Source organism: Mirounga angustirostris, unplaced genomic scaffold (genome assembly GCF_029215605.1).
Source record: "Mirounga angustirostris isolate CCGP_5_RB_7025 unplaced genomic scaffold, mMirAng1.0.hap1 SCAF_3, whole genome shotgun sequence".
NCBI classification, from domain to species: Eukaryota; Metazoa; Chordata; class Mammalia; order Carnivora; family Phocidae; genus Mirounga; species Mirounga angustirostris.
Window position 1 is genome coordinate 123,881,142 of NW_026991711.1, and position 18,855 is coordinate 123,899,996.

General features: G+C 36.6%; 1 protein-coding gene across 11 annotated transcripts in view; it reads left to right on the plus strand.

Moving 5' to 3' along the window:
• Positions 1-18,855, plus strand: part of PKP4 (plakophilin 4) — a 234,702-nt gene that overhangs the window by 157,284 nt on the left and 58,563 nt on the right. For 5 of the 11 annotated variants that reach the window (XM_064586574.1, XM_064586577.1, XM_064586570.1 and 2 more), the window contains 3 exons: positions 76-110; positions 16,995-17,126; positions 17,237-17,427. In XM_064586574.1, coding sequence (XP_064442644.1) covers positions 76-110; positions 16,995-17,126; positions 17,237-17,427 — 358 coding nt within the window. Of the gene's footprint in view, positions 1-75; positions 111-2,170; positions 2,255-6,849; positions 7,495-16,994; positions 17,127-17,236; positions 17,428-18,855 lie in introns of those variants that run through there. The other 6 variants (XM_064586575.1, XM_064586581.1, XM_064586576.1 and 3 more) reach the window with 5 other exon arrangements.

Here is an 18,855-nt window from a genome sequence, read left to right on the forward strand (position 1 = left end):
GTGCAAAATGGGCCCACAGTTAAATTTTATGACAAAGGAAGTAAATGTTCCTCTTTTTTTCCCCCTTTTCTCTAGCTCAACTGAGAAGTCATTTCCTTGGAGATCAACAGGTATGAGTTTTTATCATATAAAAAAATCTTTATTATGTCTTACACACACAACAAGAACAGTTTCATAGCCTGCTTTCTCGATTTACTGCCTCTTGGTGAAATAAGCCAAGCAGAGCCTTTACTAGTGACAATACTGAACTGCTTTGCTTTGAAGTAGTTCTTAATTTACTTGATTGTTTTGAACATTGTGAAGTAGGTTTGTGTATGTCAGCTATAAAGAAAATTAAAGCATTGGACATCAACATATCAGTGTTATAATCACTGGACACTTTTGATATCAGCATATATTATCTAAGTATTTTCTTTTCTATCATAAGAAAGTACAGCAATGCCCTCACAAGAGTTACTGCATCACCTGGGAAAGTTGGCTAATCATTTATATAAATCAAGGTCTTTCCTTTCATAGTGTTTCCCACACTCAAGGGAAGAGTTGCCTTAAGCGTTCATATTCTTTATGTACCCAGATGTAAAATGTATATGGTAGCTTCTAATATAGTCCAAAAGCTTCTGATGTAATCTCCTTATCTTTTTGCCCAAATTCATTTCATATAAAGGACGAATTACATTAAGGAAGGTGTAAAGCCCCTTTCACAAATATTTGATGTCTTCATAGTAGATGTTCATTCATTAGTGTTTGTTGAGCACCTACACCATGGACCCAGTCCTGTACACATCACTGGTCACACAGTGATGGGCACAACATACACGATCCTGAGCTTCCCATGGCGCTTATAATGTAAAGGACGATGTCATCAATATATAAATGGTAGAATGGGCCTTGAAATCTAAATACTTTGGCAATTTTTAAATGAGCTTTGAACTTGATTAAAACTCAAAAATCACCAAATGCCTGTTATCTGAGTTTACCAGAACCTGTTACCAGGATCTTGGTGTTATTCGTAGTGCATACAAGGCACTCTGCTCTTTTATAAAGAAGCTGTTCCCAAGAATTGTAGTGTTTATTCAGACCAAAGACATATGAGGAGCAACTTAGCAATAAGTCTCATAGCAATAGTTTAATATAAGGAAAGTCATGTCATGAAATAATATGCGGTTAGATGCCAGAAATATATTATGTGGAAAACTCTGTTGTAAATGGACAACCTCCTTCTGAGATAGCTTTGCAGAGAAAATGGTACTGGAGCCTAGAGACTGACGGGCGGCCAGGCTCTGGAGAGCGCTTAGTTACTGCACAGCAAAAGAGACAGAAATGTCACATCCGAACATTTAAAACTGGTTTGAAAGATGGTAAAATGCGCCAAGTCTAGATAGCCACATTGGGTCAAATTATAGAGATCTGTAAATACAACTCTAAATTGAACTCTCCTGCAGGTCATGGGGAACCACTGAAAATCCTCTGAACAAAAAGTCACCTGATTGAAATATTCCTCAGGAGAAATACCAGAACTATAAACTAATTAAAAAGTGATTTGAAAAATTTAAAGAAAAATGCAAAACACACAGTAGTGCATTTGGTACTTGGTTGTGGCAAAAATTTACCACTTATATAAAATTATTCTCTAAGTTTATCTTTAATAGTGCATCATTAATTTATTCCAGAAATATTTCTTGAGAGCCTTAAATGGTTCTCTAGCACATAGTTGTCAAAGTTTAAAACAATATCCTTGTCCTCTTAAGTGCTTCAAGTCTAGTGGAGGTATGTAACTCTATACGCTCAAAATTTCCTATAAAGGAAAACTACAGGTATATACCATATTTACTGATAGTCCCTATTTCTGGACATTCGGGTTGTTTCTAATTTTTTACTATTATAAATAACATTGTGGTAAATATCCCTATATATAAAATTATATCTGTACTTTAGACTTACCTTAGGCTAGACTTTTAGGAAATAAAGTATTATTTAGAGTATATGAACATTTTTAAGACTCTTGTTATGTGTAACCAAGTTGCTTTCCTGAAAAGACTATATTATTTCTCCCTCCCTTTAAGTATGTAATGTTGATCCTCTTATATTTCCTCATTTGACATCATCATTTATATTTCTTTCTACCTACAAAATATTAAAATCTCCTATATATTGCCCTTTTCTGTTGGAGTGGTTGTGTTTGATAGGTGAGAACTCTTTAAGCCCAAGCCTGATAGCTGTATCAGTCAAGTGGGGAACACCCAGCCCATGCCAGGTAATTCCATATGAGGGATTTGATATGGGAGGTTATGGTTCAGGTGCAGATTGCAAGGTTTGGGAGAATTAACAGCATCTGAAACACACAAGAGACTGATCATACCCACAGCTGCTACCATTTCTAGGACTGAGGGGACAATGGGTTAGGTGGTTTAGTTTTTAAACTGGAGCACTGATGGGAGGTGGGGCAGGGGGAGATTTCCAGCATTAGCTGGAACCAGGAAGAAGATAAAGCCAAGCCAGAAGTGCTGCCTAGAGCCGAGCTGGAGAACATCTGGCTGAGCTGAGCTGAAACAGGCAAGTGGTGGTTTCTCACTACCTAAAGCCAGCCAGGCACAGGGTATAATTGTGTTGATTTGCATATAGAGAAAATGAACTTAGATCAGGAAGGACACATAATAGAGAATGAGATCTCTGGGCCCTTGATGTCCTTTCTACCTCCCCTTCCCTTCCCTCCCCTCTGGTACTTTTACTCATAAGCTTCAGTCATTTGACCACCACCTTCATGATTTACTAATGAGTTAAATATAGATAAAATATTATGTATGTGTGTCTGTGTATATTGTCCAAGTAGCTCCCTAAATACCTTAGTGTTAGGTATTTACAATACAACTTAATACAACTCCAGTAATTCATCTGTCTTCACCACAGCTACATTTGTAAATCACACCTAATATAACTGTTTCATCCCTTACTTTTGTTGGAATACACTCTTAACCCAAACTCCTGTTCAAACCTGGCAGGTGTTACATTTACTTACCCTATTTTTCTTTTGAGGGAAGAGGAGTGCATTAATCTTCAACCACTGCAATCACAACTACTGTTTACTCAACTTTCTATTATTTTAACTGTATTCATGTTACTTGTGTGCTTTCTTAAATTTGCCTACTTTCAAGCCATACTTAGGACATTTAAGTTGTAACTATGACAATAAGCTACAAAGATAAAGGTAGAAAATTGAAATTTGATTGTTTGCATAAAAGAGTAAAATCTGATTTGTTTCATGTTTCTTTTTCTAAGTAGTTATAGATGTCTTTAGAGGTTTGATTGTAAATAAATAATGGCATAAAATGGCAGTTTTGCTCCTACTTTTCTGTAAAGTTTTAACTGTTATCTTCTCTTTACCACATTGCATGCAGAGATACTAAACATAGTATATAAAAATCATCTCATTTTTAGAATTTGGCAGTCCTGCCCAGAATAAGGGGCAGGGGTGGCTTAAAAGTAAAATATATATATTTAAAAGGTCTTCCGTCTCCTCCGTGTTTAGCTACATCTTGACAAAAGTAACATCTTTTCAATTTTCTTGGTTTCTTAAATAAAGGATTACATGAAAAGATTTAGGATTGAAAGTCTCTTATTGTTCCTCATTTTCTTTAATATTTTGAAGTTTTCCTGCAGACAATTTCTCTACCTTTATATATATATTACAAATTTGACTTGAAAAGCTTGGCACTTCAAAAGTTTTTGAGCAGTCATGTGAATTGTTAGCAGGGCAGTGGTTTGATCACTACCTGGGAGAGATCCTTGCCTACTCAGGTATTTTCAGGATGGTACATTCTGTTGAAATGCCAGAAACAGAGACCAGCTGCTGAATTTTGTTTTAAATAGCTAACTCAGAGCAGAGTCATTTTCTAAGGAAGAGCTCAGGATGCCCTAGGCAGAAAAGATTTCCATTGCTTTATGATTCAGTTCAGCAGAATCCGTTTGCGCATTTGCTTGAGTTGGTTGGTTGGTTGTTTAGGTCCCTCAGTCGTTTGGTTGGTTTTTGTATTCGGGTTAGTAGGCTATTGGAAAGTAAAAAAAGCCAAAGCTTTTTAAGTTTGGTGCTCAAAGAGATGACTTCCCAAAGCATGAGGAAGAACCGTCCACTCTACAAAACATTTCTGTGTCCTCAGGCTGGTTGAGAAGGAATCTTGAGGAGAAGCTTCCCCAGAAGCATTTATACTTTATTGTTATCTTGCTTTACTGTTCTCCCTCTCTTCATTGTTCTGTATTTTCTAGCTTACCAGCATTACATATCTAATCTCTAAAAACATAAAATGCACATCCTTTTGTCTTTTGAAAAGAGAGTTTATCATTTTCTGTTTTGGCTTAGTTTCTTCCCTAGTCTTTCATCTCTTATAACCTTGCATTTTTGTGTTTTTTTATGTATGTTCTGCTAAAAAAAGAGTGAGGAAGGAGTGTTGTCTTAGTGTTCCTTCCTGTTTTCTCTTTTATTAGTGTTCCATTTTTCCATCATTCACATCTTTGTACCTCTTAAAAATTTATGTATTTGTACAATCTCTTATGTTCTGCCAAAATTTGAGGTAGCATTTGAGGACACAGACAGTAAAATAGAAGATAAACACTATAATCATGAAACTGTATAATAGAATAATAGGTAAAGGCCTGAAGAAAGTGACATGCAAATATATGCACATGTAATTATAATTCTTCATGATGGAAAATATTATGCAGAGTAACTTTTAAAGAAAAGAAAAAAAAACCCCTGGCTTCTCGTTTTTAAAAAAGCACACCAATTTACTCACACACAAAAACAAAACAAAACAAAACACACCACCATACATAGTGTGTGTTACCTACCAGACAGAAGCTGTTGAAACCATAAATTGAGTCCTTTTGTCAAAGTGTTCATTGGTTGTTACTTAAATCCTCCAGCCACATCCTGCAAAGTGAATTGTGCCACACGTCGCAATTTCACAGTTTTTCTGTTCCAGGAAAAAAAATTACTATAGTCTAGGCAGCTTCCAGTTTTAGTACTTATGTGTAAAATGAGGAGCGGGGAGCAGCATGGCATCAGCAGGGGAAGCCTATCCTTCCCTCCTCACCGTCTCCCCGACCCCCCCTTCCCTGCAGATTAAGAGAAGGAGACTTCTTCTGAACCCCAGTGCACCGTCTGTTCCAACAGGCCAAAGAATCAGGTTCACTTGCACTTGAGAAATAGTCATAAGAGCAGATATTAGTGTATGTTAAATAACTGATTGGGAATTACTACTCCTAAGAAAGTAAAGAAGCCAAAAGATTAGTCTTTCCGAAAGCAACAAGTTTAGCAAAGGACACAGGAGAATGAAAGTAAGGGGAATTTCTGGTTGACCTAGAAGGCATTAAAGGGTAAAGAGACTTGAATCAGTCTTTTACAATAAGTAATGAGTAGGAGAGAAAATATTAATGACTTCATACAGTTGAGGTAGTTGATATTTGGTAATAAATATGAAAGGGAATGAAAAAGATTATGATAAAACAGAAATTTTAAACTGAGAAGATGATTTAACTTCACAGTCCCACATCCGTTTACTGTGGAATATGTACTGGAGTGCCACAGTTTTCACCTACTGTCCATTTAAATCATTATCGTGTGGTATGTACTGAGAGTAGTAGTTTGTGTATACTACAAAATTTAAGACTTTATAGGGATTAGGTTTTGCATTTTGTTCCTAAAATGAATGGACACAACTTTCTTCCACTATGGTGGGTTAAAAAAAAAAAAAAAAAAAAAACATAAATACTGAAGATAGAAGATAAAAGATAAATGAGAGACTAGCCCTAAGTCAATTTATCTTTCTTTTTTCCTCCATCTGGAGCAAGTAATTTACAACACAAAAAAGCATCAGCATATCATGAGATAAGATGCAAACTTAAATGGGAACACTTTATGCCTCAGTAGAAATGTACCAGATTTATAAAGGCGATAGAAGAGGAATCTATATTATACATGTTCATAAATAGGATATTAGATTAGCAATCATGTATAAAGGACCATTATTTTATTGAGGATTTTGGATGTTACAATTTATTGTGGCTATAAATTGTATAAATGACAAATTTCATCATACATTCATTCCTTCCTATTTCTCTTCTAAATAACAGGAGGATACGACTTTCTGTGAAAACCGGCCAAGTTTTTCCTCCCTTATTATTTTAGGCCTTCTGAGCCACACAGTCATGATAATCTTCTTACCACAGCTACAGTGAGGTAGCTTCCTGAATCACCACTATAAAGGTTCTCTTAACTTTTTAATGTTTCATGACTAAGCCCCCCCCACACACACACACCCCTTTGGGTTTGTTTTGTTTTTAATTCAATGAGGGTATATTATACATTATCCTATGACTTGGGTTTTTTCCTTAACAGCATAGTAAAAACCAAGCATGTGTTTCTGTATCAGTATATGAAGATCTGCCTCTTTTTAAATGGCTAAGTACCCATGGTTTAGAAAATTTATGTAAGCAGTCCCTAACTGGTAAATATTTGATTTTTCCCCAATTTTTTCTTTGACAAACCATGGTAAAAGTTTTCTCTGTACATCTGTCTGAGTGTCTTTGTCGATTACATTTTTTTAAGTGGAACTGCCTGGGCAAGGGTATATATGGGGGCTTTTTGAGCAAATATTGTCAAATTGCCCATCAAAAATGCATAATAATTTGTAGGAGGGGGTGAGACTTTTCCTCCGCCTTCTTAGGTTAAATGACTGGGGCGGCGGGGCAGTGAATTTAACTGACAACAGTTAAATTAATAGAAAAGTAATCCCAAAGTATTCATATACACACAGGAGTTCACAAAAGTAGTTTACCTAAATGGCTAAAGTTAGGAGTTACTACCTAACTTAATGGAGTAGAGGAAGTGGGCAGAAAAGGCTTCTGTGGGGAAAAAGAAATGGGTTTCTAGGGGAACAAATGGGTATAAGAAATCTTGTGAAAATGTTTGTTTATGCAGGTGCAAGTGGTCCTCCCATTTTTTCCTTCATGCCATATATCTCCCCCAGGGGAAATCCATGGCAGCCTCACTCCCAGAAGTTTCTGCTTTTGGTGAAATAAAGGATACTCCATGAAGGCTTCTTAAATATTTGTTAAATCAGAACATTACGCGGGGACCAGCATACCACTGACGATTCTTTCATTTGATTAGTTCTTATGGAAGTTGGGGATCAACCTGATCTTAGAATTTAATAAAATTCCTGTCTTTCTTTTCTTTTCATATCTGGATCAAAATGATCACATACATTTTTCTGTCAACAAAAATTCAACAACCACTACCAGAACAAGCAAAAAACAAACTTTTTTTTGCCATTGGAGGTAATTCAAGTACCAATACCTCATTCCAGAGGTTCCCATCTTTGCTGTACATTCAAATCACCTGTGGAGCTGTTCAAGTCTGGGGCCTGAACCAGGCATCAGCGGTCTTTGAAGATTCCACGTGATCCCACACTGCAGTCTGAGAATACTACCTACTCATAAGTAAATTAATTTAATTAGTGGTAATTAAAGAAAAGAATTAAAAGTTTATCCTGCCAGTCCTGTACAGATTATATTTTAGGATAACCAAATAATCCTGGCCATTAATAGCTATTTTAAGATAACTAAAATATACCAAAGGAATTTCTGCTGATAAATGTAGGAAGAACAATAAAATTAGAAAAATCACCAATTTGCATCCTCTAATGAAATAAATGATTCAAGCAAAAATTGTCAGTGTATGCAGAAACCTCTGTATTTTCGATCCTGGTTGCACATTAGAACCACCTTGGGAGTTTTTAAATTCCTAATATTCAGACCACAGCTTAGGCTGATTGAATTGGAATTCCTGGGCGTGGGACTCAGTCAGCAATAGTTTCTAAGCTCTACAACCACCCCCATCCCAGGCGATTACAGTGTGCATTAGGAGAGAGGTTGATAGTGAACTTGAAAATATGGAAAGACCAGACTGCCATCACTTGAATTGGCTGACTCATTGTAACAACTGTAAAAGTTACAATATGACACGATGTAAAGTACACAACACCATAAAGTATTCTAACCTCAAAAGTTTGACCTGAAAGCTTTTAGCTCTAACTTTCTGCTTAAAAGACACACAGAGGTTAAAAGATATATAAATGTCACCATGAGAAACCCACACGCTAATTCAGAATGTGGCGTGTCCTGAGTTTATTGCTGTGATTCCCTCAGTGAGCCAAGAAAATGAAAATGAGGGTATGGGAGCCCCTTTTTAGATTTAAGGTACTAAGTAACAATCATAGTCCAACACCATCAGTAAATCTTATTTCAACCTGACTAATACAAGCCAACTGAAGAAAAATTTTTGAGACATCAGGAAAATTTGACTGTGAACTCATTATATGGTATGATGGAATAAATGTAGTTTTTTGAAGTCCTTATTTTACAGAGCTACATATGGAAGTATTTAGAGTCAAAATGATCTGATGTGAGGGATCCGTTTTAAAATTCTATAACAGAAGAAAGGAAAAAGATAAATGGAGCATAAAAAGTATGGCGTTGTTAATTATTAAATTGGGAAGGTTGTTAATTACACTTCTGTTTTCTTTTTTTTAAGATTTATTTATTTATTTTAGAGGGAAGAGAAAGAGAGTCCCAAGCAGACTCCACGCTGAGCGTGGAGCCTGATGTGGGACTTGATCCCAGGACTCTGAGATCATGACCTGAGCCAAAATCATGAGTCGAGCGCTTATCCAAATGAGCCACCCAGGCGCCCCTTCTCTCTCTACCTTTATGTTTGAAAACTTTTAATTTTAAAAAACTGAAATACAAATTCTTTAAACAAAAGGTTCAGCATATTGGGGATGAAACTAGTACATCAGAGTGACACATGTTAAAGCCAGCCAGCTGTTGGCCATGCTGCCAGTGTGAGCCATGACACAAATGATCCACTCTGAGATGAATGACAGTTTCCAGCCAGTAGACGTTACTTAATGTTTATTTCCACATAGTGGGATTTTGTTAAATGAATCCTAATTTCAGCTGAATTACCTATAATGTGCGGACATCAGCCTTTCTGCTAGTTTAGAACTCTGCATTTATCGCTGCTTTGTGCAGGTTCTAGGTAGCTTCACTGTACACATCTTAGCTACAGACACTTTCACAGCCTAACTAATTAGCCATAAGGCAGTTGCGCTATAAAAGATAAAATCATGAAAAAAAATAGAGATATTCATTCAAAGGAAATAATGAAATAAGAAAAATGAATAGCAGAATGTAGAGGACTATGGCAAAAGGCAAAATATTTGAATACATGCAAATTGTGTAATGTAGAGTCATGTCAATACTGCTTTTATTTTGCGGATTGTACCTACGCATTTATCTTCAAAGTCTTTGGTTGATAGCATTATACACTTTTGCTTGTTGCTGTGTCTCCTTGTTGGCATCACACTTTCATTTTTTTCTTCATTAAGAGGGGCATCAGGGGCGCCTGGGTGGCTCAGTCGTTAAGCGTCTGCCTTCGGCTCAGGTCATGATCCCAAGGTCCTGGGATCGAGCCCCACATCGGGCTCTCTGCTCCGCGGGAAGCCTGCTTCTCCCTCTCCCACTCCCCCTGCTTGTGTTCCCTCTCTTGCTGTGTCTCTCTCTGTCAAATAAATAAATAAAATCTTTAAAAAAAAAAAAAGAGGGGCATCAGATTTCAAATACTAGGATTCATCTCTGAAACTGAATTTTGTATTGTGCTGTGATAAGCCTTCTACACTGTTGTTTGTTCTTGGCATATTGTGTTTGTGTTGAAATTGCTTATGGTAAAGTAATCTATAGCAAAGATGCTTATAGTGAAAAGACTGGACAAGGTTTGTGGATGAGTCGCAACCACCAAATAAGAATATTCGCATTCGAATATTCGAATGTTCTTACACCATTTACACATACTGTATGGGGATGTATGTAACACACCCCCATAAGACTTAAATACACTGAATTAGAACTTTTTTTTAGAGAGAGAGAGCACACGCGCGGGGTGAGGGACAGAGGGAGAGGGAGGGAGAGAATCTTAAGCACACCCCACACTCAGCGCAGAGCCCAACACGGGGCTCAATCTCAACGACCCTGAGATTGTGACCTGAGCCAAAATCAAGAGTCCAATGCTTAACCAACTGAGCCACTGAAGCGCTCAGTAAGGTAGGACTTTGTATTAAAATCACATATCCAGTTTTAGCCTCTAACATTTTATGTTTAATATAAACATGTTAAATAAACATTTAAGTGTTCTCATGCTCTTAATGATATGTGAACAAATATTCTATTAACTACCTAAAATAAAATAGAAAAGTACCAAGTTTAGGGCCGCCTGGGTGGCTCAGTTGGTTAAGCGACTGCCTTCGGCTCAGATCGTGATCCTGGAGTCCGGGGATCGAGTCCCGCATCGGGCTCCCTGCTCATCGGGGAGTCTGCTTCTCCCTCTGACCCTCCCCCCTCTCATGCTCTCTCTCTCTATCTCATTCTCTCTCTCAAATAAATAAATAAAATCCTTAAAAAAAAAAAAGTATCAAGTTTAAAAGCTCGTTTTTCCATTACCACCTCCTCAACGCACAGAGCCACACTTTCTCAGTTTACAGTTGTTGCTTTGGGAAATGTCAGAAAGGCTACCATCTGTAACCCCACATTTCATTCGTAAGCCAGAGTTAGTCTGCATTTAGCTCTATCCTGATAATCTTTACCAAAAAAGATAACTCAATAGAAAATTTACAGTAAAACCTAGTTTCAGAAGACCTATTCATTTCTTTTTGATAGGAATATCATCCTACCCTTACAGATTTCTATGGGTTTTTTTTTTTAAGAAGTTTTCTTGGGGCACCTGGGTGGCTCAGTCAGTTAAGCATCTGCCTTGGGCTCAGGTCAGGATCCCCTGGGATCCAGCCCAAGTCGGGCTCCCAGCTCAGCTGGGAGTATGCTTGTCCCTCTCCCTCTGCACCACCCTGCCCCCCGACACCTCTCCCCCCACCATGCTCTCTCTCAGATAAATAAATAAAATCTTTTTTTTTTTTAAAGGAAGTTTTCTTGGTTTTTTGTTTTGGGGGTTTTTGTTTTGTTTTAACAGAGGGAATCTATCTTATATCTCGTACTATCAAATATACCCTTTTCTATATTTGGTAACATTTTTTTCCCTAAAAGGAATAAAGTATGTCTTTGAAAAAATATTTGAATGATTTTTGAGCACTTATGTTCCATAGATCACTGATTTTTTTACATCACAGAAAATCCTTTATTCTTTTTTTAGCTTTCTCTGTAGGAAGCAAGAGGCCCATGGCCTTTTATGAGCACCTACTTGTAAACTCAGTGTTAGAAACTTGACATGTGTGATCCATTTCTTTTCATCTTTATAATTCTAAATTCCTTATTTTTCTAGTTTTCCTCTTACATATATAAATTCTTTATGGTAAGTGTGACACCTGTATTTTAATTCATCCCTAGACTAAAAATACTTGATAAATACCCATTTTAATATGACTATTTGCAGAAAGACCTTTTTTTTTCCCTAATAATTATTTTTTAATCATTTTGTATTCCTGAACAGAATTCAGGAATTTTAAAATACTTATGAAGAAGAGATCTCTCTGGTGACATTTAAAACTGTAAAATACTTTTTAGATTTGCATTATAGAAAGTAAATAAAATGCTTTATACCAGCTTATGCAGAAACTAAGTTTGCTTAAGCCACAAAATTGAATCCAGGCTGATGAGCTTTTACAGTGGATTTCAAGGCAAGCTAATTGATGTTTAGAGCAAAGTTTAAAGTGAACTAGAAGACACTTCATTAATGGTTTCCATTTTCCAAGACTTTTCACTCAACATTTTCTAGATGAGTAAAATTTTTAGAGCCACTATCTTAATATTTAAAAGATAGCATAAGTATGCATAAGACCCAAGAATCTAGATACATTCAAGAGAACCAGACTAGAAATAGTTTCAGTAAACAAGATCTGCCCATTCTCGCAAGTTTTTGCTTTCATTAAAGCCCAGCTTTTAAAGGATATCATATGTGTATAGTAATTTATATTTGAGTCAACAAAGTCCAGGTATCTATAATCTTAAGATATCAGTCAATGTCTATCTGTGTCTGTGCATCAAAGAATGTTTTTATGATTCATGGTTTCCATCACCCTATTCACATTTCCACTCAGCAACAATATTTCCCGATGATCTCATTTCCTCTGATAATAAGGTTACCTGCTGTAGAAGTGAATCGTGTACATCAAAGAAGTTACTGAAGAGGAGAAGTCCTTTCAAGGCCATCATCCGTGTCCTCTTCCAGAATTTGGCCTAGAGCTTTACTTCTTAGCCATAGAAGGCACTGGAATATTGCTGTAGCTCTGTGGAATGTAGACTCCTTCCTGAACCTGTCGCCTTATAGGAAGCCAGAGTACCATAGCCAAACAGGAAGTTGAGTCCCCGTAAGACAAAATTTTCTACTCATATTTTCATGAAGAGTATGAAAGCCTAACCTCACCTCACAGGCCAAAGTTGGAAGAAAAGTGAGCTACTCCATTTCCTTAATTGTCAAAGACCGCATCATCTGCCTTAACACTGCATTCTATTACCATCCCAGGAGTCCTGCCAAAACTCACATTACACTAATTTTTATGTAAGGGCAAACCTTTAAACACCATAGCAACTCAGAACAGGCACAAACAAGGAGAATCTAGCAAAAAGTTATAATATGCTGGACTGTGAAAGACTAGTTACAGAGTTGTATATACTAAAAATCTCCTTACTGATCTCTAGGTTCCTGTTTCCATGGTGATTTTACACATTGTACAGACCTCCGTTTCGTATACCAAAAACAGTAAGACACATAGATTAACAAAACAGAGGAATTTCAGTAATTTCAAGTTCTTTAGAGAGACCTTAGCCTTTTCCTGAGCATATTTTTATGCACACTTGGTGTGTATTTGGGAGATAAATCATAATACACTTTGTATTTTATCTTTCACTGTGAGCTTAATGGTGGATAATACATGAGATTTATGTAGCCCTACAGCATTACTGTCCCTTACCCACTAGTATTTTCTTAGCTGCAGCCTTCTACTTTTTCTAATTAATTGCCCTTGTTTAGGTGATACTGGGGCACTCAGATGAAATGTAACAGGCAGGATGGACCATGTTTCCAATAATCTCTCATTCATAAACACAAATGGAGATTATTTCATTCTACCTTGAAGCTTGTTCAAGTTCCATATTCTTAGACATGCATTTTCATAGAAGATGCTAATTTGATGTTTGAAAATGCCCCATAAAATATTTCTGATGTTCCACAAAACATGTTTGTGAAAAAATAACACATGTTCTTCAGTACACAGATGAAAGAAGTAGCATTGACATTCTGTTTGCCATTTTTGCTCATCAAAACGTCTCTCAATTTCATGTTCTCATTGCACTAACTCACAACATGTCAACTATTTAACTCTAGTTTATAGCAGTGATCATGAAACGATCCCATCCTGTAAGACTCTGTGGTTTCTCTGGTAAATTTGACTAGTGTCTTCTTTCATTCCTCATAGCACATGTTTTTAAAAGACATTCATTTTAAAGTAAGACTACATAGATAATACGTAGTTAATAATTTTGAGCCTTACCCTACTACAATAAGAATACCTTCTATAGTGATTGGGAACTGGGTCTTCTTACTACAGGAATAGTGACTATATGTATATACATTTACGTGTGTGTAATTTAAGAATTACAGGTTTTCAAGGAAGCAGTAAATAGTAGTAAAACAGTGTGAAAATAATTTAACTGTCTTAATGATTGAGAAGAAATATCAATATCTTTCTGTCTTTGCAGATATGCATTACATTGGGCTTCATTATAGAAGTAGAAAAATGAAGATCTACTTGATAGTTTAGAATTGATTGCTTTATAGCTCACTAATAGGATAATATATTATCATAATAGTTATAATATGGTAAATACATGTATTTATCAACTTTTTAAAACTTTCAGTATTTATTTAAAGCTAAAAAATAGGGGCACCTGGGTGGCTTGGTCAGTGGAGTGATCTTGAGGTGGTAGGCTTGAGCCCCATGTTGGGTGTAGAGATTACTTAAAAATTAAAAAATCTTTTTAAAAAATGAAATTCAGACCCTGTTCTCTAAATAACTCAATTATTTAAATCTTCAAATACTCTTCCACATTCTATTTTTTTGAGGTGTTGCATTTAAAAGTATAAGAAATGGGTGCCTGGGTGTCTCAGTTAAGCATCCAACTCTTGATTGTGGCTCAGGTCATGATCTCAGAGTTGTGGGATTGAGCCCCACATAGGACTGTGCATCCAGCAGGGAGTCTGCTTGAGATTCTCTCTCTCCCTCTGCTCCTCTCTCTCTCGCTCTGTCTCTCAAATAAATAAATCTTTAAAAGTATAAGAAACAGGTGCTAATATTTAGAGAGGGTCCTTGGTTGTATTACTTTCAGGGTAATTTTGTTTATTTCGTTTGTTTTTGTATTTTTTTGAGATACTAATTCTTTTAATTAAGGTGACCAGTATGGAATCCTGTATCTCACAATTTGTGCTTGCTCTGTTTAAGATTATTTATTTTAAACAGCTTCTTTCAAAGAGTTTAAATGAGCACAATTGTTTGTCACATGATTTGTAAAAAAATATTCTACTGAATGAGGAGACAGAATTGCTGAGGTACAGATTTTTAGGGTGCCACTTTCTCTTTTCCTATTTAAATACCAGGCCCTAATAGTTAAAAAAAAAAAAAAAAAAGAAGCATACATGGGAACTCTGATAGGTTTTGGTTTCCATGGTGATAAGTTTTCAGCTCCTGACACAGCATACCACCTAGTGTTTCCAGGCCAAAAGCTTTGATGTATTGGTGTCCCACGTTTTATCTTGTACTAAAGCTGAAGCTAAGAACTGTCTAAACCTCTTTTTCTTTTAAAAAATGGTACATTTTCCACATATGAGAAGTCTTGGAGCTCCCACAGGGGTGCTTCCGTATCTACAGATGGTTGCCGTTTCATATTTGATGTGTCAGAGCTCCATTTTGGATGAAGCCACAATGGACTGGGGCACAGCCCTGCTGTCAGGCCGGCCCTTGTGTCACTATTCCCTGGCACACCAATTCTGTGTAAAACTTCGAGCCTAGCAAACTACGTATTTTCCTTAGTCCTTAATAAAATTCCATCCAGAAGTGATGCATAAGAATGTGTAGAACCCTAGAAACTCGTTAACAGAAGACTTACAAATGAAGCCGATCACTCCCCAGGATTATCAGCCTGACAGAGCCTCAGATCGGGTTTCAGTGTATACCAGGGAAACCATATACAATCTGTAATCTTTATTGAAATTCCAAACTGAAGAATTCAGAACTGTCACAGAACTCTACCACCTAGAAGTGTACTGTCAAATAATAAATCAGGAGACAGGTCATTAAAAACCTATATTAAGAATGTCAGCAAATCTTTCTGGAGGCTAGGAAACAAAACCTTGGATTGAATTCAGCGTCAGGCTAAAGGTTTAGAATGCAGTGGGGGCTCCCGGCACTCCTATAAAACTTGTATTCACTTTTCAAACTAGCTTGATCAGCAATGCCTACAAGTTTTACTTTGCTTTACGTAGATAAACTTTATTGACCATAATAAAGCCACAGCACAGTGCCAGGCGTGAATCAGCACTCAATAAAGAGAAGCTGCTCTTCTTACTGGGAATTTGTTTGTTCAACAAATACTTACTGGTCACCTACTGAGTACGATGTACCTATCTAGGCACTGAGGAAATAACAGTAAACAGACCAGACAAAAGTCCCTGCTCTCACTGAACTTACACTCTAATGGTGAGAAAATTTAAGTGTGGTAAAGAAGGGGCAAGCTTTACTTCCTATAGGAAATTTTTCCTAAGCTCCTTTCCCAACCACACGCTCCCTGTGTCTCGCACACACACACCTCTCTTTTCCCATAGCTGCATTCTTAGGGCTCTAATAAAAAGTTAAAGGAAGAAAGTCAGAAAGGAAAGACAAATGAAAACATTGAAATCCTTAGGATTATATCTTGGACTCAGAATGTGTTACAGACTCGGTGTAAATCTTTGAAGAGATAGTGAAGCAGCATTCCTGAAAAAAATGTTTGTTAGCAACCTGAGGGTTAAATTTGTGGAAAGAGACTTCTGAAGATAATCAGAACATGGGCAAATATATTTTGAAGAAATAGAGAAAAGAGGTCACATTTGAATGGAAATGGGCAAAGGCAGTGTGATTTACACCACTTCAATTTACAGCATACAAAACAGACGTAGGAGATAGGGAAGGGGATAAATAGTTTTGTTTCTAAGATCAAGATGGCAAAATGATACAGTTGAAAGTAAAAGAAGATAATTGGGAGAGACGGATTTGGCATGAGGAAGGAAGGATCATGTTTAGATTTGTCTGTATGGATACAGAAAAGGACTAAGAGAGTAAGGTAAGCAAATGGATAAAAAATTAAAATTTCCATCATTTGTAACTCTGAAAACACTGTACAGAGTTCCGTTGATTTTAGATAACATGAAATAAAACATAAAAACCTAGCTCTGCCTTCAGAGGTTTCATTACTAAGCTCAATAATATAAACACCATGCAAGTTTTTTATTTCAAATGTTTGGAGGTCTGGAGGATCTTTTATTAAACACTTGGCCACCACTCTTACCCAGAGTCTTCCTCTTGGAGGAAGTCACCTGAGAGGTGAGTTTTCCAAGGGGAAACAAGGTCAATTTTCAGATTTTAATTTCATGTAATATATAAGTTAACTTAGGGTGGTAATCAGGATGAAAAATTGTCATAAAATTTAGAAAAATATATTAATAAAATGAGTATATGGAACACTTTCATATAGAAAAGAGTCTAAATGATTGTGCAGTTTACAATGAGAATGGTATTGTATTACATGTAGATTATAAGATGTCACAAATACCTGAACCTTTGTAGCAAGTTTTTATGTAATACTGTCATTAGATTTAGCTGATTAAACTTATCTTCTTACAGATGTGCCAAATACTGGTGTAAACAAACCTAGAGTTTCTGACGCTGTCCACCCCAACAACTATCTCATCAGGACAGAGCCAGAACAGGGGACTCTCTATTCACCAGAACAGACATCTCTCCATGAAAGTGAGGGTCTGTTGTATTATCTTTTAAGTATCAGATTTGCTTTTAATGTGTGCTATTTGAAAATGAGTATCAGAAGTGTAAAATAAAGATATTTCCTGCTGGTTTCATTCCTGCAGGATCATTGGGTAACTCAAGAAGTTCAACACAAATGAATTCTTACTCTGACAGTGGATACCAGGAAGCAGGGAGTTTCCACAACAGCCAGAATTTGACTAAAGCAGAAAACAGACCGCAGCATTCATTCATAGGATCAACCAATAACCATTTGGTGAGGAATTCAAGAGCTGAAGGACAAACACTGGTTCAGGTAAGCCAAGCACATCAAGATCCTTGTAAAGAAATACCCTCCTAACTGAATATCTGTTATAAGTATTCTTTATTAGATGTAAAATCAGTACATACAATTTTGATCTTATAGAATGGACAAAGTAGCAAAATCATTTTAACATTATTCAGGTCTGTAATATTAAAAAAAAAAAAAAAACCTTAGAATTATTTATAAACTCACATTAATGAATTCTGATAAATTCCAGATACAGGAGAGTAGTTCTTTTAGGAGAAGCAAGTTTGTCATGAGAGGAACAGTCCAGGGCAGGAGTATGAGAAAACTGGGTGGAATGTTGTAGTCCCTCTAGGGGTTGTGCGTTCCTAAAAATACTAGAGCTACAATATGTTCTAGAGAGGCGTAGAGGGCAAAGCACTAGGCCCACACCTGAATAAAATGGGACTGGCCTGTTCTAACCAGTTTTTTGCCTTTGGAATTCACCTTTGGAATTGTTCCCTGAAATCACAATTTTTTGTTAGAATGTAGATATTCTTGCCTATAGAAAGTTATCAGATATAAGTTGGTCAAAAAAATAAGAAGGCCTATGTATGGATGTACAAAAACTCCTTAGCTCCTCACTCACTGCCACTTTATTCACATCAGTCCACTAGCGTGGCCCGAGTTAATGAAAGCAGTAGGATCCTGAGTGGCAGTAACCAGTGAGGATAACGATCTGTCCAAGTACCCCAGTGAGTTCTCTGGAGCTGAAAAATGGCAAGATCATCCAAGAAGTTAGGCAGACGCTAATCCTTCCATAATGTGCTAGAGGAAGGCCAACACCACAGTGGGCCAGGTTTTGCGAGCCAAAGGAGGAACACAAGAGGGCTTTGGCTCAACAATTTAGAAGAAATGTTTAAGTAATGAGAAATATTCCTATATGAAAAGAAACAAAATCATATAGTGCATGAATTTTTTTTCTTGTCCAGTCATCATGTTCCTAGTGCATGAATTTTTAAGCCAAGCTGTAACCCCAGTCCTTAGAGTATACTTTATTCCTTTGCTGGTAGGGATGCTTTGATGGGAAAGTTTGAGAAGCTTTGGACTAAGTGCTTACAGGAGTTTATCTGCTTAGGTGAATTTTTATGTCAGCTGGTTTGAAGTTACACTTTAGAATAATAATTATCTTAACTACAAAAATTGTTTTTTCCCCTTAAAAGTGGATAGGTTATCTCTTTTTTTTTTTTTTTTCTCAGCTTACAGTAAGTTGATTTTGTTCCTACAGCTGAAGAATTAGGTTGCAAGGAGGTCTCTAAAATCTCTTGATTTGCATGTAGTCTGGGCAACACATTTCTAGTTCTTGGACCAAGTATCCCATTTTGGTAGTAAAACACTCATATGTGAGATCTTCTTTACTTATTTTTAACACTATTTCTAAACCCTGAGCACAGATTTTAATTTTCCAACTGTCTA